This window comes from Triticum aestivum, chromosome 7A (genome assembly GCF_018294505.1).
Source record: "Triticum aestivum cultivar Chinese Spring chromosome 7A, IWGSC CS RefSeq v2.1, whole genome shotgun sequence".
In the NCBI taxonomy this organism is placed as follows: Eukaryota; Viridiplantae; Streptophyta; class Magnoliopsida; order Poales; family Poaceae; genus Triticum; species Triticum aestivum.
In genome coordinates, this window is record NC_057812.1 from 157,130,925 (window position 1) to 157,156,336 (window position 25,412).

The 25,412-nt window shown below is 47.2% G+C and overlaps 1 protein-coding gene across 1 annotated transcript; it reads right to left on the bottom strand.

Annotated features, from left to right (window-relative positions):
* Positions 1-202: 202 nt before the first annotated feature.
* On the bottom strand, positions 203-5,921 carry LOC123149927 (chaperone protein dnaJ 16). The gene is made up of 12 exons (XM_044569727.1): positions 5,439-5,921; positions 4,936-5,059; positions 4,777-4,859; positions 4,584-4,695; positions 4,405-4,509; positions 2,134-2,184; positions 1,525-1,611; positions 1,332-1,440; positions 1,104-1,252; positions 953-1,006; positions 590-876; positions 203-487 (listed from the first exon to the last, which is right to left on the bottom strand). Exons 1-11 carry the CDS (start codon positions 5,597-5,599, stop codon positions 598-600), a joined length of 1,314 nt encoding a protein of 437 aa, XP_044425662.1. The 5' UTR covers positions 5,600-5,921; the 3' UTR covers positions 203-487; positions 590-597.
* Positions 5,922-25,412: the final 19,491 nt, after the last annotated feature.

Here is a 25,412-nt window from a genome sequence, read left to right on the forward strand (position 1 = left end):
TCTTTGTTTATAATACCATATCATGTTAGGTTGTATAACCTTGTTCTAAATGTTTTTCTTTCTTAACTGCATCATTTTTACTTGTGAATTGTGGTTATTTGAATATTGCTCATATTTTCCAGTAAACTATAAATGAATTCATGGAGGGGGAAATATTGTGTTTAGTTAATTACACATCAGGATTCGAAAGCGGGGAAAGAGATAATGTGCAACAGAGACGAGATAACTAATATTTACAACTGATTACACAGCCAATGAAATCAAAATTGACATTATCACACTCAAGAATATGGAACTGGACTACGGTGGCAGCACCCTTAGAAGCTACGAGTGCTCGTGCCTCGTAGCCATACATCATATGAACTCAGGGTTGCACCCAATCTTTGCAGGAAATATAATAGACAACACTAAGGAAAAAGGTAATGGCGAATGAGTTCTTCTGGGGCAGTCAAAATGAAAATAGTTTGTATTTCACTTGTAAGCTTACCTACAGAAACAGCATAAAATGTGAAATATTAGTACTGTGGTGCAGAGGATGATTCACAGCAGAATAGCACGGCTGAAGAAGACTAGGTTATTAACTTATTACCATTATGGTCAGCATGGCTTTCTCCTGTCAACTTTGAAAGGAATGTTTAGCCATCTCTTCCTTGGGAACCGCTCTTTGGTTTTCTTATCACTCGAGTCGTCATCTTCGCTTCCGCAGGCTTCCATGTGCTGATCCTTCACTTTCTTTTCTTTCCTCTGGTTTTTTTCTTCATCATATTTGAAAGAAGGTGATGATTTAGATTTATTCCTGCTCGAAGTCCGTTTTAGAGGTGGATTGTTGGTATAGGATGCATGGATTACATTCCTTTCATTAAGAAGCTCATCAATCTACAGAAGGCCACGAATACCCAGATCAGACCATCATAAGAAGCAAAATGAGCTAAAGCATCAGAACGGAACATACCATTTGCATTTCTTGTGTGTATTTGCTAGTCATTTCAGTGAACTTTGCCAAGACCTGCAAATTGTGTTGTTTAAGAATGTAGCTCTTCCATGCTAGATGTGCAAAGAAAGAACCTGATAGAAAATAAATGTAAAGAAAGGTGAGCACATACTTCACGGTACTCTGTCTCGAATTTAGACAGCTCAGCTCTTTTTGTAAGTATCTTTGCCTCCACACTCTGTAGCTTCTCCTTTTCAGTAGGGAAAGATTCAGCGCAGACAATCTCTATAGTATATGTTGCACTTTTGAAGAAATTGTCACCTGAATTAGGAATCTGAGTTTAGGATGTCCCACACTGACTAAGTTAATGAACACCACAGCAATCAATAAACGACATTACCATAGACGGCAAAAAAGTGGGTTCCTGGTTTCAGTTCATTAATGTCACATGGTTGGAAACTATCCAACCTTTTAAAGAATGCACTATCAGGATCCTTCGCAGCTGGTGCCTGAAAGTAACCGTAGCTTAGAAAGGTGGAAAATTTCATCCAATCACTTGGATAACCCAAAGAGAAGAACTTTAGTAAACTCACTGAGTTATTTTGCTCAAAACGATACACGGGGAACCCAAGAAAGTACATTCCTGCAGAAGAAACTTTGCTGGATTTTACGCTATCTTCCTGCAGTAAGCTGCATGTTAGTCAAACATACTCAAGCAGCAACACATCACAAATCTAAACACAACAACTGTTCTAGCACACTTGATAAACGGAAGCTCATCCAAGCAAATATTTTCTACTTTCGTGGCATTGCAGTTTAACAATAAATCTACCAGACAAAAACATACAAATCCTTAAACTTGCTCATGTCAAGTTTAGTACTAATACTGTAATACCACAGGTAATGTGGTATTTCATATTGTCATACTTTAAATAATGCTCCCTCCGTCCCAAAATAAGTGTCTCAACTTTGTACTAACTTTGTACTAAGCTTGAGACACTTATTTTGAGACGGAGGGAGTAATCATAAATTCTTAAGATGAATAAGGCAATTCACAAATCATATTGCTCGGAGTAGTATATAATAGTGATGCACTGATGCTTGACTCCTCCAGCCGATTTCAATTATTTAAGTTATATATGAATAAGCATTCCTTTTAGTATCAATGGGAAAAAGGAGAGAGATAAGTTTGGTATATGTACCTGCAGTGCAAGGCTCAACCCACCATTTTCTTCGAGCTCAAAATAAAGCAGCTGCAATTAAAGAAAAAAAAACAAAGTCATATTTTATAGAGGCCCAAGTAAAGGAAAACATTGTGAAATTTGGAGCGCTTGAAACATCCATCGAATAGAACATGCACTAAATGCTTAAACTATGACAGACATAGCATGATAAAAAATAGCACAACAAAAAGAACTCATCTCATAAAAATTGCATAACCTCAGAAAAACAGGTTTATACAACAACAAAAAAGTTACACTGGGGTACAATACAGTGGGATAATATTAGGGATTTGTCAAATATATTCATAGAACTGTTTAATTCACTCGCTACTTTGTAGATGTACATCACACTTCCAATAAAATTATGGCTTTGACAGAAAAGGGCCACCATATAGTGATAAGTTTATGGGTTAACTCGTATCACAGCGTAGACAATAGCTGTCTCTATCACATCATGGTTGGTTAATGCTAGATACCATCAGAATGGGGTTCCCCCTATCAATTTATAAACACTGGCCTGCATACTCCATACTCTTGGATGTGAGATGTCTTGGGCCCTCCCTCCCTGCCTCTTGAGAGTCACAGCACATGTGTCAATGCATATTAGTTATAACGTGGTAGGGCAAAACTATTTTTTATCACCTAATAATATGTTAGACAATTCTGACTTTGGGCATAAAAATAGTGTGATGTGGGTTGTGTATTTGCTTTGCCATGTTGGATTTTGGGTGATCTGGAAGAAAGAGAACTCCAAAGACAACCCAAGCCATCTCTTACGTAGTTACGTCTACGGGCACAGAGCGTGTGGGCCAATTTTCAGTGTTCAATAGAGTAAACCATTGTCTCTACCACTTTAGTGGGCTCATGGCTGACTAAAATATTGATATGAGATAATGTGGAGCCTTGGCAGACACAACTATTATCTCTGCTATGGGAGATGCCCTTATATGACTCCTTTCTGCTATTTGTTGAATAGTAACATTCCAATTAATCTAGAGTAGTGAATAAACTATTACCCCTACCTACTACTAATCATACGCAACTAGTAGGACCACCCACATTGCATTCTACGCACTCAATCTACCCACTGGACTTCAAGCAAAAGGTCAGTTTGTCTTTTTCTTTCATTTGTGACAACCAAAAGCAATCTGGTGAACAAAGGGCCTGTTTGGTTGAAACCTAAGAGTACCTAAGCATGCCAAACATTTTTGGCCTAACATGGCTAACTTGTGGCTAAGAATGATGAAGCTGCCACTTGGCTTGACCAAGTGATCTTGTGAAACCTTCATAGATCTATGACTCATGAGACCTAACTACAGCAAAAGGTTTGGCATGCCACACACCTAAGTTATGGCTACAAACAAAAAAGTTGGCTAAGGAGAGTGGCAAAATTTGGCTTCCAGCCAAACAGAGTGCTTTAGTCAGTCACACAGTGCACTTAAGAAAGTGAAAACGAAGAGTGCAAACTGAAAGAAAAGGAAGAGTTGGCAGTACTAATATGGCTGTAGTTCAATCATTGTAAAAGAGGAGAGCCAAATGTTTACTTCATGGAATCTTACAAGAAATCATACATTCTCCACGACACAGAAACAAAGAGTTTCACAAAAAATTGCCTAACAGGAAACGGTACTCCTAAGAACAATTGGTACAAATTTAGAATTCGCGCATACCAGGACCAAGAGTAGTGATATACTACATCCGATCCAAAATGCAAGTCCCCTTAGAACTTCATCAGCCAAAACAATTACTAGCATCTAAAACATCAGGTTAATATTACTATTTATCATGAAATATACTTTTATAATGTATAACCATTTATTGTGGCAACATGCTTGCCCAGGAATTTATGGTCTAACCTACCATCGTCAAAATTGTGCCATGTCCTATATGACTTAAATTTTGGATCTGATAAAGTAATTATTACACATATGAATATGCATTTGCATCCAATCCACCAACCAACACCATGAAACTTGGCTAGTGCTAATGCGAAATTAATTCATGTAAATCTCATTAGAGCCTGGTCGAATAAACCTACCAAAAATATATGGCATATATAAAAATGCAAGATAAGTAGTGTACCATAAATTCATGTAATAAAGAAATAATAATTGTTGAACACATGGAAAATGTAGGAAGAAAGGTATACAACTAGAAAACTTGACAAAAGCAAACAAAAACATACACATCCATTTAGTGAACTTAAACAGAGGAAATAATGGGAAAGGTAATTTGCTTCTGAAAACCAACCTTAAATTTGCTTTTTTCAGTTGAATGCACACGGCAAACTAGCCCCTTCTTAGCTTCTTGTTCTGTGATGTCTATAGAATAAAAATGAGCTGTTTGCTTTTCCACCTGGACACATGCAACAACTTAAGTCTTACTAACATGGAAAAGAAAGATCACATAATGGACAGCTAGTTGCCAACCTTCTTGCGCACAGAGTTTCCTAGCTGGAGCTGGGAAACCACAATAGACCCATTTAATGCTTCCTCCAAAACGGTTGCTGAAACAGTTGTCTTAATTGGTACACCAAGCTTGCTGCACATATGTGCCTTAAATCAAAACAACAGCAAGGCTAGCAAATTACTGGAGGAAAAATGTAACATTTAGAAAGTGTACCTGAAAATAGCTGCAAACATGGTGTTTACGGTATTGAGACTGGATAGGTCCAGCTCCAATTCCTGGCTATCAGTTTCGATGGCCTGAAACATCGTGCAACAGTTACCATACCATGTTCAGATAAAATGGTTAACACACACCGATTCATCAGTTGATTACCTCGAATCCTGACGTGTCGTACTGCCGCCTTTTATGGGGATCCGAGAGAATGCTGTAAGAAAAGGTGACTTCCTGGAACTTGTCTGATGCGACAGGGTCATCAGCATTCTTATCCGGATGGTACCTGCCGAAATTTAGCAGTAACAGCAACACTGAAATCAGTATGTACCAAGGGTCATCAGATTTCTACATCAAGCTATCACTACATGCACCAACAAACGTTTAGAAAAGAAAAAAGTGGCCCCCAACCGAGACTGGAAAGAAAAGCCTAAACACGCAATTGGTGACAGACGTAGCTGAAAACTTCACTAAACAAGCACACGCAAAGGTGCCTAAATGATGTCCAAAATGCGCACTGTTCCGCGCACATACGAACGAAACCTCCCACCTAAACACGGACACGGCCACACCAGTGTGGTGAGGGAAAAAAAACAACAAACAACAGCAGCAGCAGCAGCACGACGATAGCCCGAATCTGAGACAGAGCCGGCGAGCGGCCTTACTTGAGCGCCATGCGGCGGAAGGCGCTCTTGATCTCCTGGTCGGTGGCGGTGCGGGCCACCCCGAGCACCTCATACGGGTCCTTCCTCTGGGGCGGCGCCGCGGCCGCCGCGGCCGAGTCCCCCTTGTCCGACTTGAACGACCCGAACCTCGACCCCGCCATGGCCGCGGCCCTCCTCCTCCTCCTCCGCTGCAGCACGCACCGGCCGCTTCCAAACCTCCACAATCCCAGCCGCAGCAGGCGTGGGCTGTGAGATCTCGTCCCCGCAAAACGTCCCGGTCACGCCCCGCCCGACGCGCGTGCCGCGAGCGGCAGGCCGGAAGGGGAGGCGGCGCGGCGGGATAGGGTCACAGCCCCCTCCCCGTCGCAGCGGCGGCGCGCCCCGCTAGACGTCGGCTGTGCGGGATTCGAAATAGAGGGCGAGGCGAGGCGAGGTGGCGAGGGAGGCCGGCAAAACGAGGAGGGAGGGCCGGAGAGCGAGTGAGGTGGGTGGGGGAGGTGGCGTCATATTAGGTGTGTTTCGTGGTGGGGCCCGGCGCCCAGTGGGGTTGGTGCATCCGTTGTGGGGCCAGGGTGGCGGTGGAGGGGGGCGCAGGCTGGACTGACTGAGCCGAGCGTTGGCTCTGGCTGGCGGTTAACCGGTAGTGGTAGGCCTCGTGCGGCCGTCGGCTGCTCCTGCACGTGAACGGCAGTTGGATCAGGGTGCCCGGGATAGCGGCTAGTTAAGGCGGGCGCCGGCCGGCCGGCCGGCCGACGTTTTCTGCCCGCCGGCAAGATCTCCAGCTTTGAGTTTTTCCTCTGTTCTTCTCAGCTTTGAGTTTATCCTATGTTTGCTCAGCCCGACGCATCCACACATCCCCAACTTCATCATTTGTAGACACCGCAAAGATTGAAAAAATCACTATGGCACCGTTAAACATTCCACAATATTTGCGATATCTATCGGGTTATTGCACATCTAAGTGAGTGAATCAAGCATAAAAGGAAAAAAAGAACAAAAAAAACGTCCCCATGAATCTCAATGTAAGATCAATAACATAGGAATTAGATGTGCAATACTTATGGCACATCTAGATGTGCTTTAGCAAAACAGATATCTATACCCTAGTATTAAGGATGGAAATTTTCATAATTCTCCATACGTCATCCTTTTTCGTTTCTTGATTTTATCTTTATCATAAAGATTGACGGCTGAGATTCAAAAGGAGGAAGAGATTTTTTTTTGTTAAAAAACGATTCGTTCCTTGGTTGGCTCGGTGTTCCCATTCCTCTATGTCCCCTCCTCTTCCAAGTGTATTCTGTATTGGGTTGGGCCTCGGCTAGGCCTGCAAGTACGTCCCTTCCTCTTTCAAGTGCATGTTTCATTGGGTCGGGCCTCGGCTGGGCTGCAAAAATGTACAGGCTTCTCAAAAAAATAACCCAGAAACAGAAACCAAATACAATTGATCAAAGATCAGTGCTCAAGCTTCTAAACCCGGAGAGATGGCGGAGTGCTCTGGCGACGGCCCTGGCGACGCGCGCCCGCTCGCGGCGTGCGCCTCCCCCGCCGCCCCCACCCTCCCCTGCGTCGTGCCGGAGTGTCTGCCGCCCTCGTTGCCGCCGACGGCGTCCGTGCCGGAGTCGGCCGTGCTCGCCCCTGCTCGGCTCCGCTGGGCTGGCCTCGCCGACAAGGAGCCCGCGCCCTCCCCCGCTTCGTCCCCTTCCCTCCCATCCCCGGTCCCCCGTTGTGCTACGCCGCCCGACGTGGCTGGTGGCTCAGCCCCCCTCGCGCGGGGTTTTGCCACCGGCTCGCGGCGGCCGCCGACGACGCCACCGCGGCTGAGCTCGTCTCGGCCCGCCAGGTTGCAAGGTACCACCTTGCGAAGAGGAGACAGACACAAGCGTGCCTGGGGGGTTGTTGGTTGCTCCGACCTGGGACGGGCGCAGGCATTGTGGCGCCGCCCGACGGCTGGCCCCGCCTCCGCGCCATCCCCACTCTCGTCGACGGCTATCTGCTCGGCCGTCTGCTCGGCGCCCGTCGCCCGTGCGTCCCCGTTCCGCCCGTTCATCGCCGCCTTAGGGTCCTCCTCCCTGTGTTTCCAGGCGCTCCAATCCCTCTGACGCCCATGGCTTGCCCTCTCCGGCAGCCCAACGCCAGCGGCACCCGCTCGTTGTGGGTAAACCCTTCGGGTCGATGATACGTCTCCAACGTATCTATAATTTTTTATTGATCCATGCTATTATATTATCTGTTTTGGATGTTTAATGGGCTTTAATACGCACCTTTATATTATTTTTGGGACTAACCTATTAACCGAAGGCCCAGTGCAAATTGTTGTTTTTTTGCCTATTTCAGTGTTTCACAGAAAAGGAATATCAAATAGAATCCAAACGAAACGAAACCTTTCCGAGGATCTTTCTTGGAACAAACGTCATCCAGGAGACTTGGTGTGGAAGTCAGAGACGCAACGAGGTGGCCACGAGGCAGGAGGGCGCGCCCCCTACCCTCGTGGGCCCCTCATAGCTCCACCGACCTACTTCTTTCGCCTATATATACTCTTATACCCTGAAAACATCCAGGGGAGCCATGAAACCACTTTTCCACCGCCGCAACCTTCTGTACCCGTAGATCCCATCTTGGGGCCTCTTCCAGCGATCTGCCGGAGGGGGATTCTATCACGGAGGGCTTCTACATCAACACCATAGCCTCTTCGATGATGTGTGAGTAGTTTACCATAGACCTTCGGGTCCATATTTATTAGCTAGATGGCTTCTTCTCTCTCTTTGGTTCTCAATACAAAGTTCTCCTCGGTGTTCTTGGAGATCTATTTGATGTAATACTTTTTGCGGTGTGTTTGCCGAGATCCGATGAATTGTTGGTTTATGATCAAGATTATCTATGAACAATATTTGGTTGTTCTCTGAATTCTTATATGCATGATTTGATATCTTTGCAAGTCTCTTCAAATTATCGGTTTAGTTTGGCCTACTAGATTGATCTTTCTTGCAATGGGAGAAGTGCTTAGCTTTGGGTTCAATCTTGCGGTGTCCTTTCCTAGTGACAGCAGGGGCAGCAAGGCACGTATTGTATTGTTGTCATTGAGTATAAAAAGATGGGGTTTATATCATATTGCTTGAGTTTATCCCTCTACATCATGTCATCTTGCCTAATGCGTTACTCTGTTCTTACGAACTTAATACTTTAGATGCATGCTGGATAGCGGTCGATGTGTGGAGTAATAGTAGTAGATGCAGAATCGTTTCGGTCTACTTGACACGGACGTGATGCCTATGTTCATGATCATGCCTAGATATTCTCATAATTGTGCGCTTTTCTATCAATTGCTCGGTAGTAATTTGTTCACCCACCGTAATATATGCTATCATGAGAGAAGCCACTAGTGAAACCTATGGCCCCCGGGTCTATTTTACATCATATTAGTTTCCCCGTCAACTTGCGAATTTCTGTTGTTGTTTATTTTGCAATCTTTACTTTTCAATCTATACAACAAAAATACTAAAAATATTTATCTTATTATCTCTATCAGATCTCACTTTGCAAGTGGCCATGAAGGGATTGACAACCCTTTATTGCGTTGGTTGCTAGGTTCTTGATTTTTTTGTGCAGGTAATAGGCGATTTGTGTGTAGTCTCCTGCTGGATTGATACCTGGTTCTCAAAAAGTAAGGGAAATACTTACGCTACTTTGCTGCATCACCCTTTCCTCTTCAAGGGAAAACCAACGCATGCTCAAGAGGTAGCAAGAAGGATTTCTGGCGCCGTTGCCGGGGAGATCTATGCTCAAGTCAAGACATACCAAGTACCCATCACAAACTCTTATCCCTCGCATTACATTATTTGCCATTCGCCTCTCGTTTTCCTCTCCCCCACTTCACCTTTGCCGTTTTATTCGCCCTCTTCCGTTCGTCCTTCTGTTTGCTCATGTTACCATGTGCCTTCTATTAGCTTGCATCTTCGCTTGCTAAATATCTATTGTTATGGATCGTCATCCTCTTGCTAATCTTTTTAAAAGATCCAATTATGATGAACCAATTGCTAGTGAGTTGGGTGCACTAGATCATCTTTATGGGGTTTTGCTTGAAATTCATGAATCCGAAAAGTGTGATGAATTACTTTATGAAGCGATTCACGGTAGATCTTTGAATAAAAAGCATGATTGCAATGATTTTATTATAAATTCTATTGATGTAAATTGTGCTAATAATATGCAGAACCCTAAGCTTGGGGATGCTAGTTTTGCTATGTCATCTACTTGTTGCAATGGTCATGATTGGGGTGATTCTTCTTATGATCTTGAAAATTTATTTAAGCCCCATGATGAATATGAGATTGATAATAATGTTTGCAATAATATTGAAAGTGGGTCTGGAAAAGTGTCAACTTTAGATCCCACATATTTGGAGAATGTTCAATCTTATGAAGTTTTTGATAAAAGTGGGTTTGGGGAGGTCATGATTTTAGTTAATGTTAACCCCACTATTTTGGAAGAGTGTCAACTTTGCATGCATGTGGATCGTGTTGAGAAATTTATGTGATAGCTATATTGTTGAATTTGATTATGATCCTACATGTAATTATTATGAGATAGGAAAATATGGTTGTAGAAATTTTCATGTTGCTAAATTACCTCTCGTTATGTTGAGATTGCTATTGTTTCTTTCCACTTCCTTGCATATGCTAGTTTTTGCTTGCTATGATAATTTTTTGCCTATAAGATGCCTATGCATAGGAAGTATGTTAGACTTAGATGTGTTTATCACATGCTTCATGATTCTCCCTTCGTGTTTCAATTTCTATCTTTCATGTGAGCATCATTAAAATTATAGATGCCTAGCTAGGGGCATTAAACGATAGCGCTGGTTGGGAGGCAACCCAATTTTATTTTTGTTCTTTACTTTTGTTCATGTTTAGTAATAAATAATTTATCTAGCCTCTGTTATGATTGTGTTTTTGTTTTAATTAGTGTTTGTGCCAAGTAAAGCTTTTAGGATCTTCTTGGGTGATTGTTGTTTGATCTTGCTGAAAAAAATAGAAAGTATGCGCTCACGAGAATAATTTTCATTTTTTACCAGAGAGCGATAAAATACCAATTCCAACTGCAGTAGATCACTATACAGATTATTTAGGACGTCCTATTTTTTAGAATTTTTGGAGTTACAGAAGTATTTGAAACCTCTAGATTGCTACAGACTGTTCTGTTTTGACAGATTCTGTTTTTCGTGTGTTGTTTGCTTATTTTGATGAATCTGTGGCTAGTATCAGGGGGTATGAACCATAGAGAAGTTGGAATACAGTAGGTTTAACACCAATATAAATAAAGAATGAGTTAATTACAGTACATTAAAGTGGTGGTTTGTTTTCTTATACTAACAGAGCTCGTGAGATTTTCTGTTGAGTTTTGTGTTGTGAAATTTTGAAGTTTTTGGTAAAGATTTGATGGATTTTGGAACAAGGGGTGGCAAGAGCCTAAGCTAGGGGATGCCCAAGGCAACCCAAGGTAAAATTCAAGGACAACCAAAATCCTAAGCTTGGGGATGCCCCGGAAGGCATCCCCTCTTTCGTCTTCGTCTATCGGTAACTTTACTTGAGGCTATATTTTTATTCACCACATGATATGTGTTTTGCTTGGAGCATTTGTATGATTTGAGTCTTTGCTTTTTAGTTTACCACAATCATCCTTGTTGTACACACCTTTTGGAGAGACACACATGAATCGGAATTTATTAGAATACTCTATGTGCTTCACTTATATCTTTTGAGCTAGATAATTTTGCTCTAGTGCTTCACTTATATCTTTTAGAGCACGGTGGTGGTTTTATTTTATAGAAATTATTGATCTCTGATGCTTCACTTATATTATTTTGAGAGTCTTTTATAACAGCATGGTAATTTGCTTTGGCTATAAAATTATTCATAATATGATAGGCATCCAAGATGGGTATGATAAAAACTTTCATATAGAGTGCATTAAATACTATGAAAAGTTGGATACTTGATAATTTTTTGGGATATAAAGATGGTAATATTAGAGTCATGCTAATTGAGTAATTGTGAAATTGAGAAATACTTGTGTTGAGGTTTGCAAGTCCCGTAGCATGCACGTATGGTAACTATTGTGTGACAAATTTGAAGCATGAGGTGTTCTTTGATTGCTTTCCTTATGAGTGGCGGTCGGGGACGAGCGATGGTATTTTCCTACCAATCTATCCCCCTAGGAGCATGCGCGTAGTGCTTTGGGTTTGATGACTTGAAGATTTTTGCAGTAAGTATGTGAGTTCTTTATGACTAATGTTGATTCCATAGATTATATGCACTCTCACCCTTCCATCATTGCTAGCCTCTTCGGTATCGTGCATTGCCCTTTCTCACCTCGAGAGTTGGTGCAAACTTCGCTGGTGCATCCAAACCCCGTGATATGATACGCTTTATTACACATAAGCCTCCTTATATCTTCCTCAAAACAGCCACCATACCTACCTATTATGGCATTTCCATAGCCATTCCGAGATGTATTGCCATGCAACTTTGCACCATTCCATTTATTATGACACGCTCCATCATTGTCATATTGCCTTGCATGGTCATGTAGTTGATATCGTATTTGTGGCAAGGCCACCATTCAATTTTCATACATGTCACTCTTGATTCATTGCATATCCCGGTACACCGCCGGAGGCATTCACATAGAGTCATATTTTGTTCTAAGTATTGAGTTGTAATCCTTGAGTTGTAAGTAAATAAAAGTGTGGTGATCTTCATTATTAGAGCATTGTCCCATTGTATCAGCCTGGATTTTGCCCTCTTGTTTTTCCTTTGATTTTCTTGGATTTCCTTATTTGATTTTCTTTTCCGTGGCTATGTGGTTCTGAAACTTGGGAAGATCATGTCTTCCTAGGTTTTATAGTGGCTTGTCACCCTTATCATCATCCCAAGATCATGTCATTTCCATCCTTGACCTAACCCAATATTCTTTTTATTGGGAGCATTCCTTTTCTGATAAAGGAATAACCCTTTAAACCCTAGGTTGTGAAGCAACCTATATTTCAGTTGCCCCAAAAATTCCCAAATAATTCTCATAGATTGTTTGGGTCATATCTTCCACAAATATGGCAAAATATTTCATTGGCCATGTTTCCCATCATGCTCAATTAATTCCTTTTATGTTTTGTCCTGAATGGCAGTTTGTGAAGCAAGTGTCATTTATCTTTTCCCAATTCAACCCAAACTTCTTGGACACCTTTTCCTGTCCGAATAATTGCCTCATGCCAAAATTCAACTCAATTTTCCTAGTAAATATTCCTGAGAAAATTTTCAAAGTTCCCGTCTAATGGAAGTGATTGTGAAGGAACTACAAGATAGGCATATCCAAATGAGTTGAAATTTTGCAAGGTCCTTCATATGATAAAATAATGACTCTACACCAAATTTGAGCTCATATAACTTATCTAGGTGATCCCAGCTCCAAATTTGAGTTTCTGGTCAGATTTTCAGTTTGTGAAGCAACTATATTTTATATTGATTCAATTGAGCTGCAAATTTACCAGGACATGATTCTACCTATATCAACTCCCTTAACCAAGTTTAAGACCAATTAGTTAGTCCATTTGCCCTGTGCAATTTTTCCAAGTTTCTGTCCAAAGCAAAGCATTGTGAAGCAAGTGTTATTTTGGTCCATCGAAATGGCCTGAAACTTTTTGAGCATCTTCATACCTTCAGATAATTAGGCCATGACCAATTTCATCTCAACTTGCCTCTCCATGTGAGTGTATCATCCAAATCCCTAATCCTGGCCATTATAGTGGTTTCTACAACAACCCTCATCTAAAATCCTCTTAGTCTGATTTATGGTAATCAACATAACCTTAGTGTGTGATCAACACTGGACAAACTATTTACTGTGTTACCAAGCTGGTGTCCCCACTGCACAGCACAAACACTTGGCTGCTGGCTTGCTTTGGGGCCATCTGCAAATCTCTTCTTTGCCCCTGGACCCAATTCTTTATTCAGTTGGACTAAGGGCACTAAGGTCCATCTACTAGACATGGTCGGCCCGGCCAGAACACGCCGTTTGCTCCAATGCGCGTGGTGATCACGCTGGAGTCATGCACATTGCAAGCTCTGGCTCGGTCCGACCACTGTGCTCATCTCCTCCCTCCTCGTCTCGACGTCCAACCATGTCCTAGAGCTTCCCCGTGATCGACTGCACCTCACTAAGTCGATGCCTCGTCGTGGTTCGCCTTAAATGCGTCACAAACGCCATGCTCGTGCCATGCACAGCCTCTGCCCGCCATTAAAGCTTGGTCGGGAGCTCGCTCGTGAGCTCTAGAGCTCTTCCGCGCGCCTATTTAAGGACCCCCGTACCCCTCCGCAGCTCAGTCATCCCTTCCCCGCCTCATTTGTCCTCTAGAGTCGCCTCATCTCGCCGGAGTTCGTCGCCGTCCACCATAGCTGCCTCGGCCTCGACTTGGTTTCAACCAACCCCAGCCTCCTTCCCTCCTCCTACCATGTCCACCGAGTCCCCCTAGTCCCACTAAGCTGCCCCACCACCTCGCCCCTCGCCAGAGTGCATCGTGGTCGTGGCCTCCATGTTTGGCCGCCGCCCCCACCTCTCGGACACCACTCCAACACGGCCATCTGGAGCTCCACTCTCTCTCTCTCCCGTCTCCACCACGGCACTCCCCACAGCTCCACCAGCCTCCCCATCTCCTCTGTTCGTCGCCGGAGAGCCCGCATCGCCGAGAGCCGCCGCCGCCCGAAGCTCCTGGCGCCTCCCGTCGCCGCGACCTCCCCTCCTCTCCACTCCTCCCTGGCACCGCCTTACCCTTTGAACGGGTGCGCCATGGCCTCCCACACCCGCTGGTGGCCTCGGCTCGGCCGGAGATGGCCGGAGCCGGCCGACCCCTCGCCTGAGCGCCCCTGCCTGGCCTCGTTCCTCCTTTGTTCCTCGTGTGAGCGAACAGAGGGAGGAAGACGACGTGTGCCTGAACTCCTTCCCCTGCCCCTGGCCCCACGCGCCAGTGGCCTAGGCGCCTCATCCCACGTGGCAAAGTGGAAATGGTTTCGGGTGAGTGCGCTTTCAGTTCTCTGAAGGCGTATTTCCTTTAGTACGCTTTCATTTGCCCGAAAGCGTATTTCCTTCTTCTTTTCTCCAAAGTGCGTTTTCTAAATAAGAAAGCATATTTGCTCAAATCTGTTTCTGTCTTATCCACTCAGGGACCCAGCTGTGAATATTCTTTTATAGAAAAGTCCCTGATATTCAACACCTCACAACTTTTCAACCGTAACTCCGATCAAGGTGAAACTAGTGCTCACTTCTTTGTATCATCGAGCTCTATCTTTTGGTAACATTTTCACTAGGCAGTTTCATAGTGAAAATGCCCATTATGCCCTTGCCTCTAATCACCCCCTCCAAGAAAGAACCACCCGATGTTTCGTTCTGCGGCTTCACCACACTTCTTCCCAGAGTCTTCGTCACCCCCAGGCAAGCCACAATCCCCACTTGCATGATAGTCATGCAGTAGCCATGGTTTTCAACTTGAATATTTATTAACTGTTTGCTTGTTTAAAATATGGTTATCATTGTTTTGGTAATGCTTCTGGGATAGTGCTTACTTTCTTGCTATGTTGTTATGCACCTGGATATCATGCCCTGCTAGTTGCAGGTATTCCTTTCATATGCTTATGCTTACTAGTAGTACATGTTGATGTTGGTGATGGTCTTCGGTGCATGACTGACGTCTGTCCCGAGTACCATTGTTATGCATGTTCCATTGCATCCAGTTGGTTAAATGCTTGCATGATGGTTTTGTTGATATGTGCTTGCATGATATTTGTTGTTGATGCTAGTGGTCATGCTATGTTTCTGAGAAGTATGTACTTGTGATGTTCATGCTAGTCAGTATGCCATTATCAGTTGGATATGATTCATTGTTGATATGGTTAATAGTTATGTTGCACCTCCATGTTTATGTTGATATCCTATTCATGCATTGTAATTTGCATCATGTTATTTTATCATGGCTCAACATATTGCATTCAAGTTAAATTGAACTTGAACAACTGTTGGCTGAGTCATGGTGCCACCATATCGATCTGACCAGTGCAACCATGCTTACCTAACAGGAAGGTCCTAACTGGGTCTATTGTCATACCTCTCACCGGTGCCTCCAACGAGGGAAGGTTATGCGCGGGCACTACCCTGATCAGGTAGGACGGGATAAAGCCTTGTGTGCCCGAGTTGTTTTGCGCGCTTGTCCCTGTTTGGGACCGTTTATGTTTTGCCACGACGGTGGCCGTTGGTGTCTTTGGTAGACACGGGGCCACCCATGACTTAGCCCAAAGGGGAGTTGGTTGGAGTGGCCTAGAGAGTGTCATGGCAATAGGACGGTTTTGTCAGAACGCCGTTGGTCCACCCGAATGGGAGTGCGAGGCCATGGGTTTCGTGTTGTGGGTACAGTGTGCTAACCTCTGCAGAGTGTGTATTAAATCTATCGATAGCCGTGCCCGTGGATAAGGGCCCAGTTCGTGTTGGCACACTATGGATCAACAATAATAATAATAATAACTTGCTTAATAACAACCCTGGTTCGATGATGAGAAAGAGATTGGTGGTGATCGTGAAATGATCACCGTTTGGTTACGAGGTAACACGTTGAGCCAAGAATGGTTCCGCTTGTGATCGTGAGATGATCATCGTGGTATCGAGGATATCGAGTTGTTGGATATTCGTGATGTTGTGCGAGAATCGTGGGTAAAGATCAAGCTCCTTGTGGTCATTTAATGATTACTACGGTATTGTTTATACCAACCTTGATTTGATCCTGAGGTGATCGTGTGATGTCTGAGGTTGGTAAGTGATGCATGTGATGGTTATGAGGTAACTCGAGCAGAATAAGTGGTGCATATAGTGTCATCATGTTGCATGCTAGTATCGTCAGATTTATATGTTCATGCCACGCTCATATTGTTCTAGCGATATTATGTTCATGCTATGTTATCTTGATGATCTCATGATAATTCCTGCTTAACCTGTAATTGCCATGCTGTTGTTTGTCTTGAATGCTTCTGGTTATTGTGAGCTTGCAAGTACATTCAATGTACTGACCTGGCGTGTCATGCCAGTTTGCAGGTCGTGCTTGGATTGCTTGTTTGGTGGTGTTCCTGTGTTCGCGAGCTAGGATAAACATTCCAGCCAGAGTCCCTGCGGATTGGAGTCCATCATCGCCATTCGTTGTTCCGCTGCTAGTAGTTGTTCTGCTGCCTTGATTTGTTATGCTACTTGTATAGAGCAAGCGTGGTTGGCGTAGTGTCTCCGTGCCGATGTTATTCATTGTAATATCAGAGACCATCTATTCCGATTTGTGTTGCAATAGAGAGCTGGTTTGTTCTATACTAAGCAGTGCCGTATTCCAGAAGACTTCACCTCGATCTCTGGGCTGGAATATGGGGCGTTCCGGTTTTCTCTGAGCCGGGGTGCCACACCCATGTGAGGAAAGGATGATGGAGACTATGATTCCCCCATAAGTCAGGATGAGACTCCGGACAAAAAAAATAAAAGAGGCCAAAGAAGCCCAGATAAAAAAAGAGGCCAAAGAAGCCCACCAAAAAAATGAGAGAAAAAGAGAGAAGGGACAATGTTACTATCCTTTTTCCACACTTGTGCTTCAAAGTAGCACCATGATTTTCATAATAGAGAGTCTCCTATTTTGTCACTTTCATATACTAGTGGTAATTTTTCATTATAGCACTTGGCTTGTATATTCCAATGATGGGCTTCCTAAAAATGCCCTAGGTCTTCGTGAGCAAGCGAGTTGGATGCACTCCCACTTAGTTTCTTTTGTTGAGCTTTCATACATTTATAGCTCTGGTGCATTCGTTGCATGGCAATCCCTACTCCTTGCATTGACATCAATTGATGGGCATCTCCATAGCCCATTGATTAGCCGCGTCAATGTGAGACTTTCTCCTTTTTTGTCTTCTCCACACAACCTCCATCATAATATTCTATTCCACCCATAGTGCTATGTCCATGGCTCGCGCTCATATATTGCATGGAAGTTGAAAAAGTTTGAGAATACTAAAGTATGAAACAATTGCTTGGCTTGTCATCCGGGTTGTGCATGATGAGAGCATTTTGTGTGACGAAAATGAAGCATGGCCAAACTATATAATTTTGTAGGGATGAGCTTTCTTTAGCTATGTTATTTTGAGAAGACATAATTGCTTGGTTAGTATGCTTGAAGTATTATTATTTTTATGTCAATATTAAACTTTTGTCTTGAATCTTTCGGATCTGAACATTCATGCCACAATAAAGAAAATTACATTCAAAATTATGTTAGGTAGCATTCCACATCAAAAATTCTGTTTTTTATCATTTACCTACTCGAGGACAAGCAAGAATTAAGCTTCGGGATGCTGATACGTCTCCAACGTATCTATAATTTTTTATTGTTCCATGCTATTATATTACCCGTTTTGGATGCTTAATGGGCTTTAATATTCACTTTTATATTATTTTTGGGACTAACCTATTAACCGAAGGCCCAGTGCAAATTGCTGTTTTTTGCCTATTTCAGTGTTCCGCAGAAAAGGAATATCAAACAGAATCCAAACGGAACAAAACCTTCGCGGGGATCTTTCTTGGAACAAACATCATCCATGAGACTTGGAGTGGAAGTTAGAGACGCAACAAGCCGGCCATGAGGCAGGAGGGCGCGCCCCCACCCTCGTGGGCCCCTCGTAGCTCCACCGACCTACTTCTTTTGCCTATATATACTCTTATACCCTGAAAACATTCATGGGAGCCATGAAACCACTTTTCCACCGCCGTAACCTTCTGTACCCATGAGATCCCATCTTGGGGCCTCTTCCGGTGATCTGTCGGAGGGGGATTCGATCACGGAGGGCTTCTACATCAACACCATAGCCTCTCTAATGATGTGTGAGTAGTTTACCATAGACCTTCGGGTCCATAGTTATTAGCTAGATGGCTTCTTCTCTCTCTTTGGTTCTCAATATAAAGTTCTCCTCGATGTTCTTGGAGATCTATTCAATGTAATACTTTTTTGGGGTGTGTTTGCCGAGATTCGATGAATTGTGGGTTTATGATCAAGATTATCTATGAACAATAGTTGGTTCTTCTCTGAATTCTTATATGCGTGATTTGATATCTTTGCAAGTCTCTTCGAATTATCGGTTTAGTTTGGCCTACTAGATTGATCTTTCTTGCAATGGGAGAAGTGCTTAGCTTTGGGTTCAATCTTGCGGTGTCCTTTCCCAGTGACAGCAGGGGCAGCAAGGCACATATTGTATTGTTGCCATCGAGGACAAAAAGATGGGGTTTATATCATATTGCTTGAGTTTATCCCTCTACATCATGTCATCTTGCCTAATGCGTTACTCTATTCTTATGAACTTAATACTCTAGATGCATGCTAGATAGCAGTCGATGTGTGGAGTAATAGTAGTAGATGCAGAATCGTTTCGGTCTACTTGACACAGACGTGATGCCTATGTTCATGACCATGCCTAGATATTCTCATAACTATGCGCTTTTCTATCAATTGCTCGGTAGTAATTTGTTCATCCACCGTAATATATGCTATCATGAGAGAAGCCACTAGTGAAACCTATGGCCCCTGGGTCTATTTTACATCATATTAGTTTCCCGTCAACTTGCCAATTTCTGATGCGTTTATTTTGCAATCTTTACTTTTCAATCTATACAACAAAAATACCAAAAATATTTATCTTATTACCTCTATCAGATCTCACTTTTGCAAGTGGCCATGAAGGGATTGACAACCCCTTTATCGCGTTGGTTGCAAGGTTCTTGATTGTTTGTGCAGGTACTAGGCGATTTGCATGTAGTCTCCTACTGATTGATACCTTGGTTCTCAAAAAGTGAGGGAAATACTTACGCTACTTTTCTGCATCACCCTTTCCTCTTCAAGGGAAAAACAATGCATGCTCAAGAGGTAGTAGTCGGCCCCCCACCCCGTGCCCTAGACCGTCCCTTTCTTGGTCATGGCCTACTGGGCCGCTGCCCGGCTGGGCTTGCTGTGGCGCTGGATTGGCCCAGCCCATCTGAGCTCGTTAGGCCTCGGGCTGCTGGGCTTCGCTCGTGCCCTAGGCCCATCACCCCTGTGCCCAGTATTTGGCTCCCACACGGGCTCCCCCGCGCCCCTGTTTCCCTCCCTGCCGCCACCCCCTCGTCCAGCTCCCTCTCCGCCCCCTCGCGCGACCCGCCACACCCCCATCTCGCCCGACCGTTCGCCGGGGCAGCTCCCCCTCCCTCGCGGCTGCCGGACATGAGGCGTGAGTGGGATGACGGGGAATCCCGGCGCAAACGTCGCTACGACGACCACTGTGACATCCCCCGCCCCTCCCCGGATGCTCAATGCCGCGAGGATGAGCTCCGGCGCGAACTTCGCAAGCTCCGGGAGGCCGGCGGTCGCCGGGTCGCTCTGACAGAAGAGGTCGATCCCGTTCTCCCCCGGCTGCCTTTGGTGATTGGCGCTCCCGTTGCTGCTCACCCTCCCTCGGGCCTTGCCGCGGCTGGAGCCCCTCCCCATCCCGCGTGGCCCGTCCACTGTCTCCCCGCTCTCATGCCCCGTCGCCAGCCGACTCGACCTGCAAGTACATCCCTCCCCACACGGCTTCTTCTTTGACTCCGGCCGCCCCTACTGCCCCGGGTAACCCGCTCCGCGGACGCAAGGGGGCTGCCAAGAAGAAGAAGCGCCGTGGTCAGGGTAGGGGTAACCCGGCCGCCCCGCCCCCACGTGCCTCGAGCGCCGCGGCCACCCCGGGCCCTATGTCCGGCCTCCCTCACCCTCCGTGCTTCAATTGCAGGGTGGTGGTCCACTCGCAAGTCAACTGCGTCAACCCCGAGTGCTGCTACATCTGCAAGGATCCAGGCCACCCCGCTCTTCTGTGTCCGGATCGTCCGGTAACCTCTAAGCTCATGATGTACATCCACGGAATCGAGGGGCTTGGATTCTTCCACCTCGAGGTGCCTGACGTGCTGCCACCCACCCCCTCGCTGCAGGCGATTGTCACGGTGGTGGATGGAGTTGCCTCCCCGCAGATGATTGAGGCAGAGCTCAACCACCTCTACTGTCGCTAGTAGGACTAGGTGGTCACGCCTACCTCGGGAAACATCTTCACCGTGATCTTCCCTAATGCCATAAGCTACGGCTACGCCACACGCAGTGTTCAGATCACCCTTGCCCTCAACCAGTTCATCGTCGCCATTACTAAGCCGATCCTCGACCCGAAGGCGGTGGCCGTCCTGGACACTGCCTGGATCCTTGTGGCTGGACTCCTAGACATCGCGCGGTCTGAGTCAGTCATCCGCCAAATGTCCCTGATCTTGGGCAAGGTGGTGGTGGTTGACGAGCTCTCCCTCCGCAAAGAGGAGGAGATCCGGGTCAAGGTCAAGTGCCTAGACTCCTCCAAGCTTCGTGCCACCATTCGGGTGTTCTTCAACGACCAGGGCTTTGACCTCCAGATCGCCCCTGAGCCCCCAACCACGTGGGCCGCCCTCGCTTCTCTGACGATGGCCCCCCCGGTGGTAATCCTGGGACCGACGGAGACTACCACGGCCGCCACCGCCACCACCACCGCTCCCACCGCTCTGATGATGGCGTGGGTTCCGACGACTCGCGCTCCCGCTCTCCCTCGCCTTCTTCTCCACCGCCTGCTGCTGGGAGTCATGGGCGCCAGGCCGCGCTTGCCCCCTCCTCCCATCTCCGCTGCCCCGGGACAACTCCTCGGGCCCGGGCGGCGAGGCCTTGGAGGGGAGCGACGCGTCTAGCGTCGGCTTGGTGGTCTTCCCGGCCTCCTCGTCGCGTTCCCTCGCTGGACTCTCCACCGACCTGCCGGCCATGGGGGAGGCGCCACCCCCTCCCCTGGCTGCCCTAGGCCTCATCGTTGACGGCCTTTCTCCGGCCATGGTCGGCCCCATGCGTGACGCTGTGGACCAGGTGGCTGCCCCGACCGCCGTCGTCCCCCTTCTCATCGGCCCCAGATCTACCTCCGAGTCAGGCTTGATGGATCCTCCTGACGGCCCACCCGTGTCTCAGGGGCCGTTTATGCTGTCTCCTCTCCAGCAGCCCTCCTCCTACGACAACCTCTCCGACTCCTACTCCCCGTTGGCTCTCCAGCTTCCCCTCATGGCGGACCCAGGCGTGGATGGGGAGACCCGGGTGTCCATCCTCGTGGCCTCCTAGCCCCCCCTCCGCGGTTCGCGACCTACTCCCGCCACGGCCGGTCCGCTTCTTCCCTGTTGACGGCCTCCCGCCGGAGCGCTCAACTCGATGCTGCGCGACCCGATGGTAGTCCGGCTTCGCCTATCCCCGCGCGGGCGGAGCTCCGGGCTGCGGCCCGGAACCTGGAGCCAGGTACCCCTGTAGTCCCCCCCTCTGCATCTACTTGCTCGTTTTCTGCTCTCGAGTCGATCCCGCTTGGTCACCTTGCGAAGGTCACGACAGACTCTGCGATCATCTTCAGGGGGAGGCTGCTCCCCCCTTAGTCCACATCGAGGCCATCCGGGCCCGCAAGATTATCGACGGTAGACTGGCGGAAGCCCGTGCGGCTCTGTTCGCACCTCCCACTCCTTCCTCTGTGGAGGCCGCCACCCCGGCGCAGCCTCTGCGTGTCGGTGGCCTTCTTCCGCTTGCTGCGGCCGAGCTCCATGGACGCACACGCTCTAATACCGCCGCCCTCCGCGCCCAAAGCGCGTCTCGTGTCCTGGGGTCAAGCAACCCCCAATGGCTCCTTAATGTGCGCCCTCTTTTGGAACATCTGCGGCTTCGGCCATGATGGCCACCGCCGCCAACTCATTGAGTACATGCGAGATGAACACATTGACATTGTTGCCATCCAAGAAACCATGCGCACGGAATTGTCTCTTCCTGAGCTCGACCGCTTGAGTCCCTACCTCTTTGCTTGGCATTGCCTCCCTTCTAGTGGAGCACCGACCATTCGGGTGGCATCCTTATAGGTGTGAAGGATGCCACCTTCGAGGTGGGTAGTATGGACCAGGGCCAGTTCATTGTTAGCATGGAACTCTACGAACGGCCCCTTAACTTCAAGTGGGAGGTCATCATCGTCTATGGACCGGCAGACCATAGTAGGTCTGCCTCCTTCCTCGAGGAGCTCCACCGAAAGGTTTCGGCTGCCTCTCTTCCGGTGGTAGTTGGGGGCGATTTTAACCTCCTCCGACTCGCAGAAGACAAGAACAATGCGAATGTAAACTTTGCGCGGATGCAAATGTTTAATGATTGCATTGCTGACCTTGGTCTCCACGAGATAGATAGGATTGGTGCCAGGTTTACCTGGACCAATTGTCAGGCGTCCCCGACCCAGTCTATCCTGGAACGGGTCCTAGTCTCCCCGGAATGGGACCTTTGCTGCTCCCTAGCCTCCCTCCGGGCCATCACCCGGATTGGCTCCGACCATGTCCCCCTCCTCCTGTCCTCTGTGAACGAATGTCCACCGATCCCCCCGATTCCGGTTTGAGACATTCTGGTTGTCCCAAACTGGTTTCGTGGCGGCATTCGACGCTCGCTGGGTGGAGGCTCATGCCCACCCCATCCCCGTCACCCCTCGGCCATTGACTCGTGGCAATTCCGTGCCAAGCGTGGCCGAAAGTTCATGAAGGGATGGGGCGCCAACCTGGGGTGTGACCTCCGCGAATGCAAGTAGGCCCTGTTGACCGCCATTCAGGCCCTGGACCTGCGTGTAGACGTGACCGGCCTCGCTCCTGAGGAGTGGCTTTCTCGATACGACTTGGAAGACCAACTTTCCGTCATCTACATGGACGAGCAGGTATACTGGCGTCTCTGTGGTGCCCAAAAATGGGTATTGAAGGGGGACGCGAACACGACCTACTTTCAGGCCATTGCCAATGGTGGTCGTAGACGCGACACCATCCCCTCCTCTGGGATGGCGCAACCCTCCTGTAGTCCCCCAGTGACATTCGAGCCCATGTGGACGGGTTCTACAGGTCCCTGTTCTCCGCCGCTCCTAGGAGCAGCCTTTCTCTGGCCCATGATTGTTGGAACAACCTCCAGCTAGTTTTTGATGCGGAGAACGTGGACCTTATGGCCCCCTTCTCCAAGGGCGAGGTCTGGGCTGCCATTAGAGGCATGAACCCTACCTCGGCCCCGGGCCCGGATGGCCTCCTGGTTAAATTCTTCCAGACCTTCTGGAATGTGATTAAGTCTGAGATCATGGCCATCTTCGATGAGTTCTATGTTGGGTCCATTGATCTCGGGCGCCTCAACTACGTGATCATTTTGCTCATCCCCAAGGTGCCAGGGGCCTCCGACATCCACCAGTTTTGGCCAATCACGGTGATCAATGTGACCTTATGGATTCTGGCAAAAGGGTACGCCAATTGGGTGACCCTGCTTGCTGATCACATTACCCACCCCAACCAATCCACCTTCATTCAAGGGCGGTATATCTTGGATGGGGTGCTAGTGCTTCATGAAGTCCTCCATGAGGTCCGTTCTAAACACCTCAGGGCGGTTTTTCCTGAAGATCGATTTCCATAAGGCTTACAACATTCTTAGTTGGCCCTTCCTTCGGGAAGTTCTGCTCCGAAAGGGATTCGAGGACCGATGGATCACCAGAGTGATGCAGATGGTTTCCTGCGGCTGCACTACCGTTAACATCAATGGGGAGATCGGTCCTTACTTTCCCACCCTTTGTGGGGCTAGACAAGGCGACCCCTTCTCCCCATTCTTGTTTAATATGGTGGTGGATGCATTGGCCGCCATCCTGGACAAAGCTAAGGCCGTGGGCCATATTCGTGGGATCAACCCCCACCTGGCCGATGGCTTCGGGATCTCCCTTCTCAAATACGCTGACGACACCATCATCATGGTCGAAGGCTTGGAGGCGGACATCTCTAATCGTAAGTTCCTTCTCCTCTGCTTCCAACAAATGTCTGGCCTCAAGATCAACTTCGATGATGTGATGGTGATGGGTTACTCTCCGGCAGAGTGCCTGGACATTACCAACCGGCTCAACTACCGCCTAGGCTCCTTCCCCACGACATACTTGGGAACGCCCATTAGTGACTCTAGGCTTTCTGTTGCTGACTTGCGTCCGACCGTGGCCAAGTTGCAAACACGCATAGAGCCATGGCTGGGTAGGTGGCTGTCGAAGGCGGCTCAGACGATTCTCATCAACTCCTTCCTCTCCAGCCTCCTCTTGTTCCTTATGAGCTTCTACAACCTACACGAGACTCCGCACCATGAGATCGCCAAAGTCCAGTCTCGTTTCTATTGGGCAGGCGATAACAATATGCAGAAATACCATATGGTTAGCTGGCCAGACATTTGCAAACCTCAGGAACAAGGAGGCCTCGGTATCATGTGCTCTAAACGCATGAATATTGCCCTCTTATCCCTCTGGTTCTGGTGCATTTCGCAAGGTCATGGTGGCCCCTGGTTAGACATCATCCAGAACAAGTACCTGCGTAGGCAACCCCTAGCCTTCTGTCAGAGATCTGGCAGTTCCAGTTTTGGCAGTCAGTCTTCTAACTTCTCCCAGTCCTCCGCATTGGGACCTCCATCTTGGTTGGATCTGGGGCTGCGACTTTATTCTGGTTTGACCAGTGGGATGGAGACACCCCCTTCACTGTGCGCTTCCCCGACCTGTTCTCCATCGTCGTCGACCCTTCGATCTCAGTTGAGAGGGCCCTTATTGACTTAGGGCGCCTCACATTCTTGAGGACATTTGGGCCTCTGACTCTGCCGCCTGGCATGAGTTACTTGATTGCATCGCTCTCCACGAGCCGGTTGTGGATGCTGGTCCGGATCAGGTTAGGTGGCACATTGAGCCGTTAGGACAATTCTCCACCAAGTCCCTTTACCAGGCCATTGCCCCCTCCACCTCCCCTCCTGCCTTACAGCGGTGTGGTCCATCCGCCTGCCACTAAAAATCAAGATCTTCATGTGGA

Bases quoted from the DNA above. Each gene is read 5' to 3' on its own strand.
- LOC123149927 (XM_044569727.1), bottom strand. From the start codon at position 5,599: ATGGCGGGGTCGAGGTTCGGGTCGTTCAAGTCGGACAAGGGGGACTCG. The intron at 2,185-4,404 runs GTTGGTTTTCAG...CTTTAATTGCAG, and splicing joins CTGAAAAAAGCAAATTTAAG to CTGCTTTATTTTGAGCTCGA. The intron at 1,612-2,133 runs GTACATATACCA...AGCTTACTGCAG, and splicing joins GGTTGAGCCTTGCACTGCAG to GAAGATAGCGTAAAATCCAG.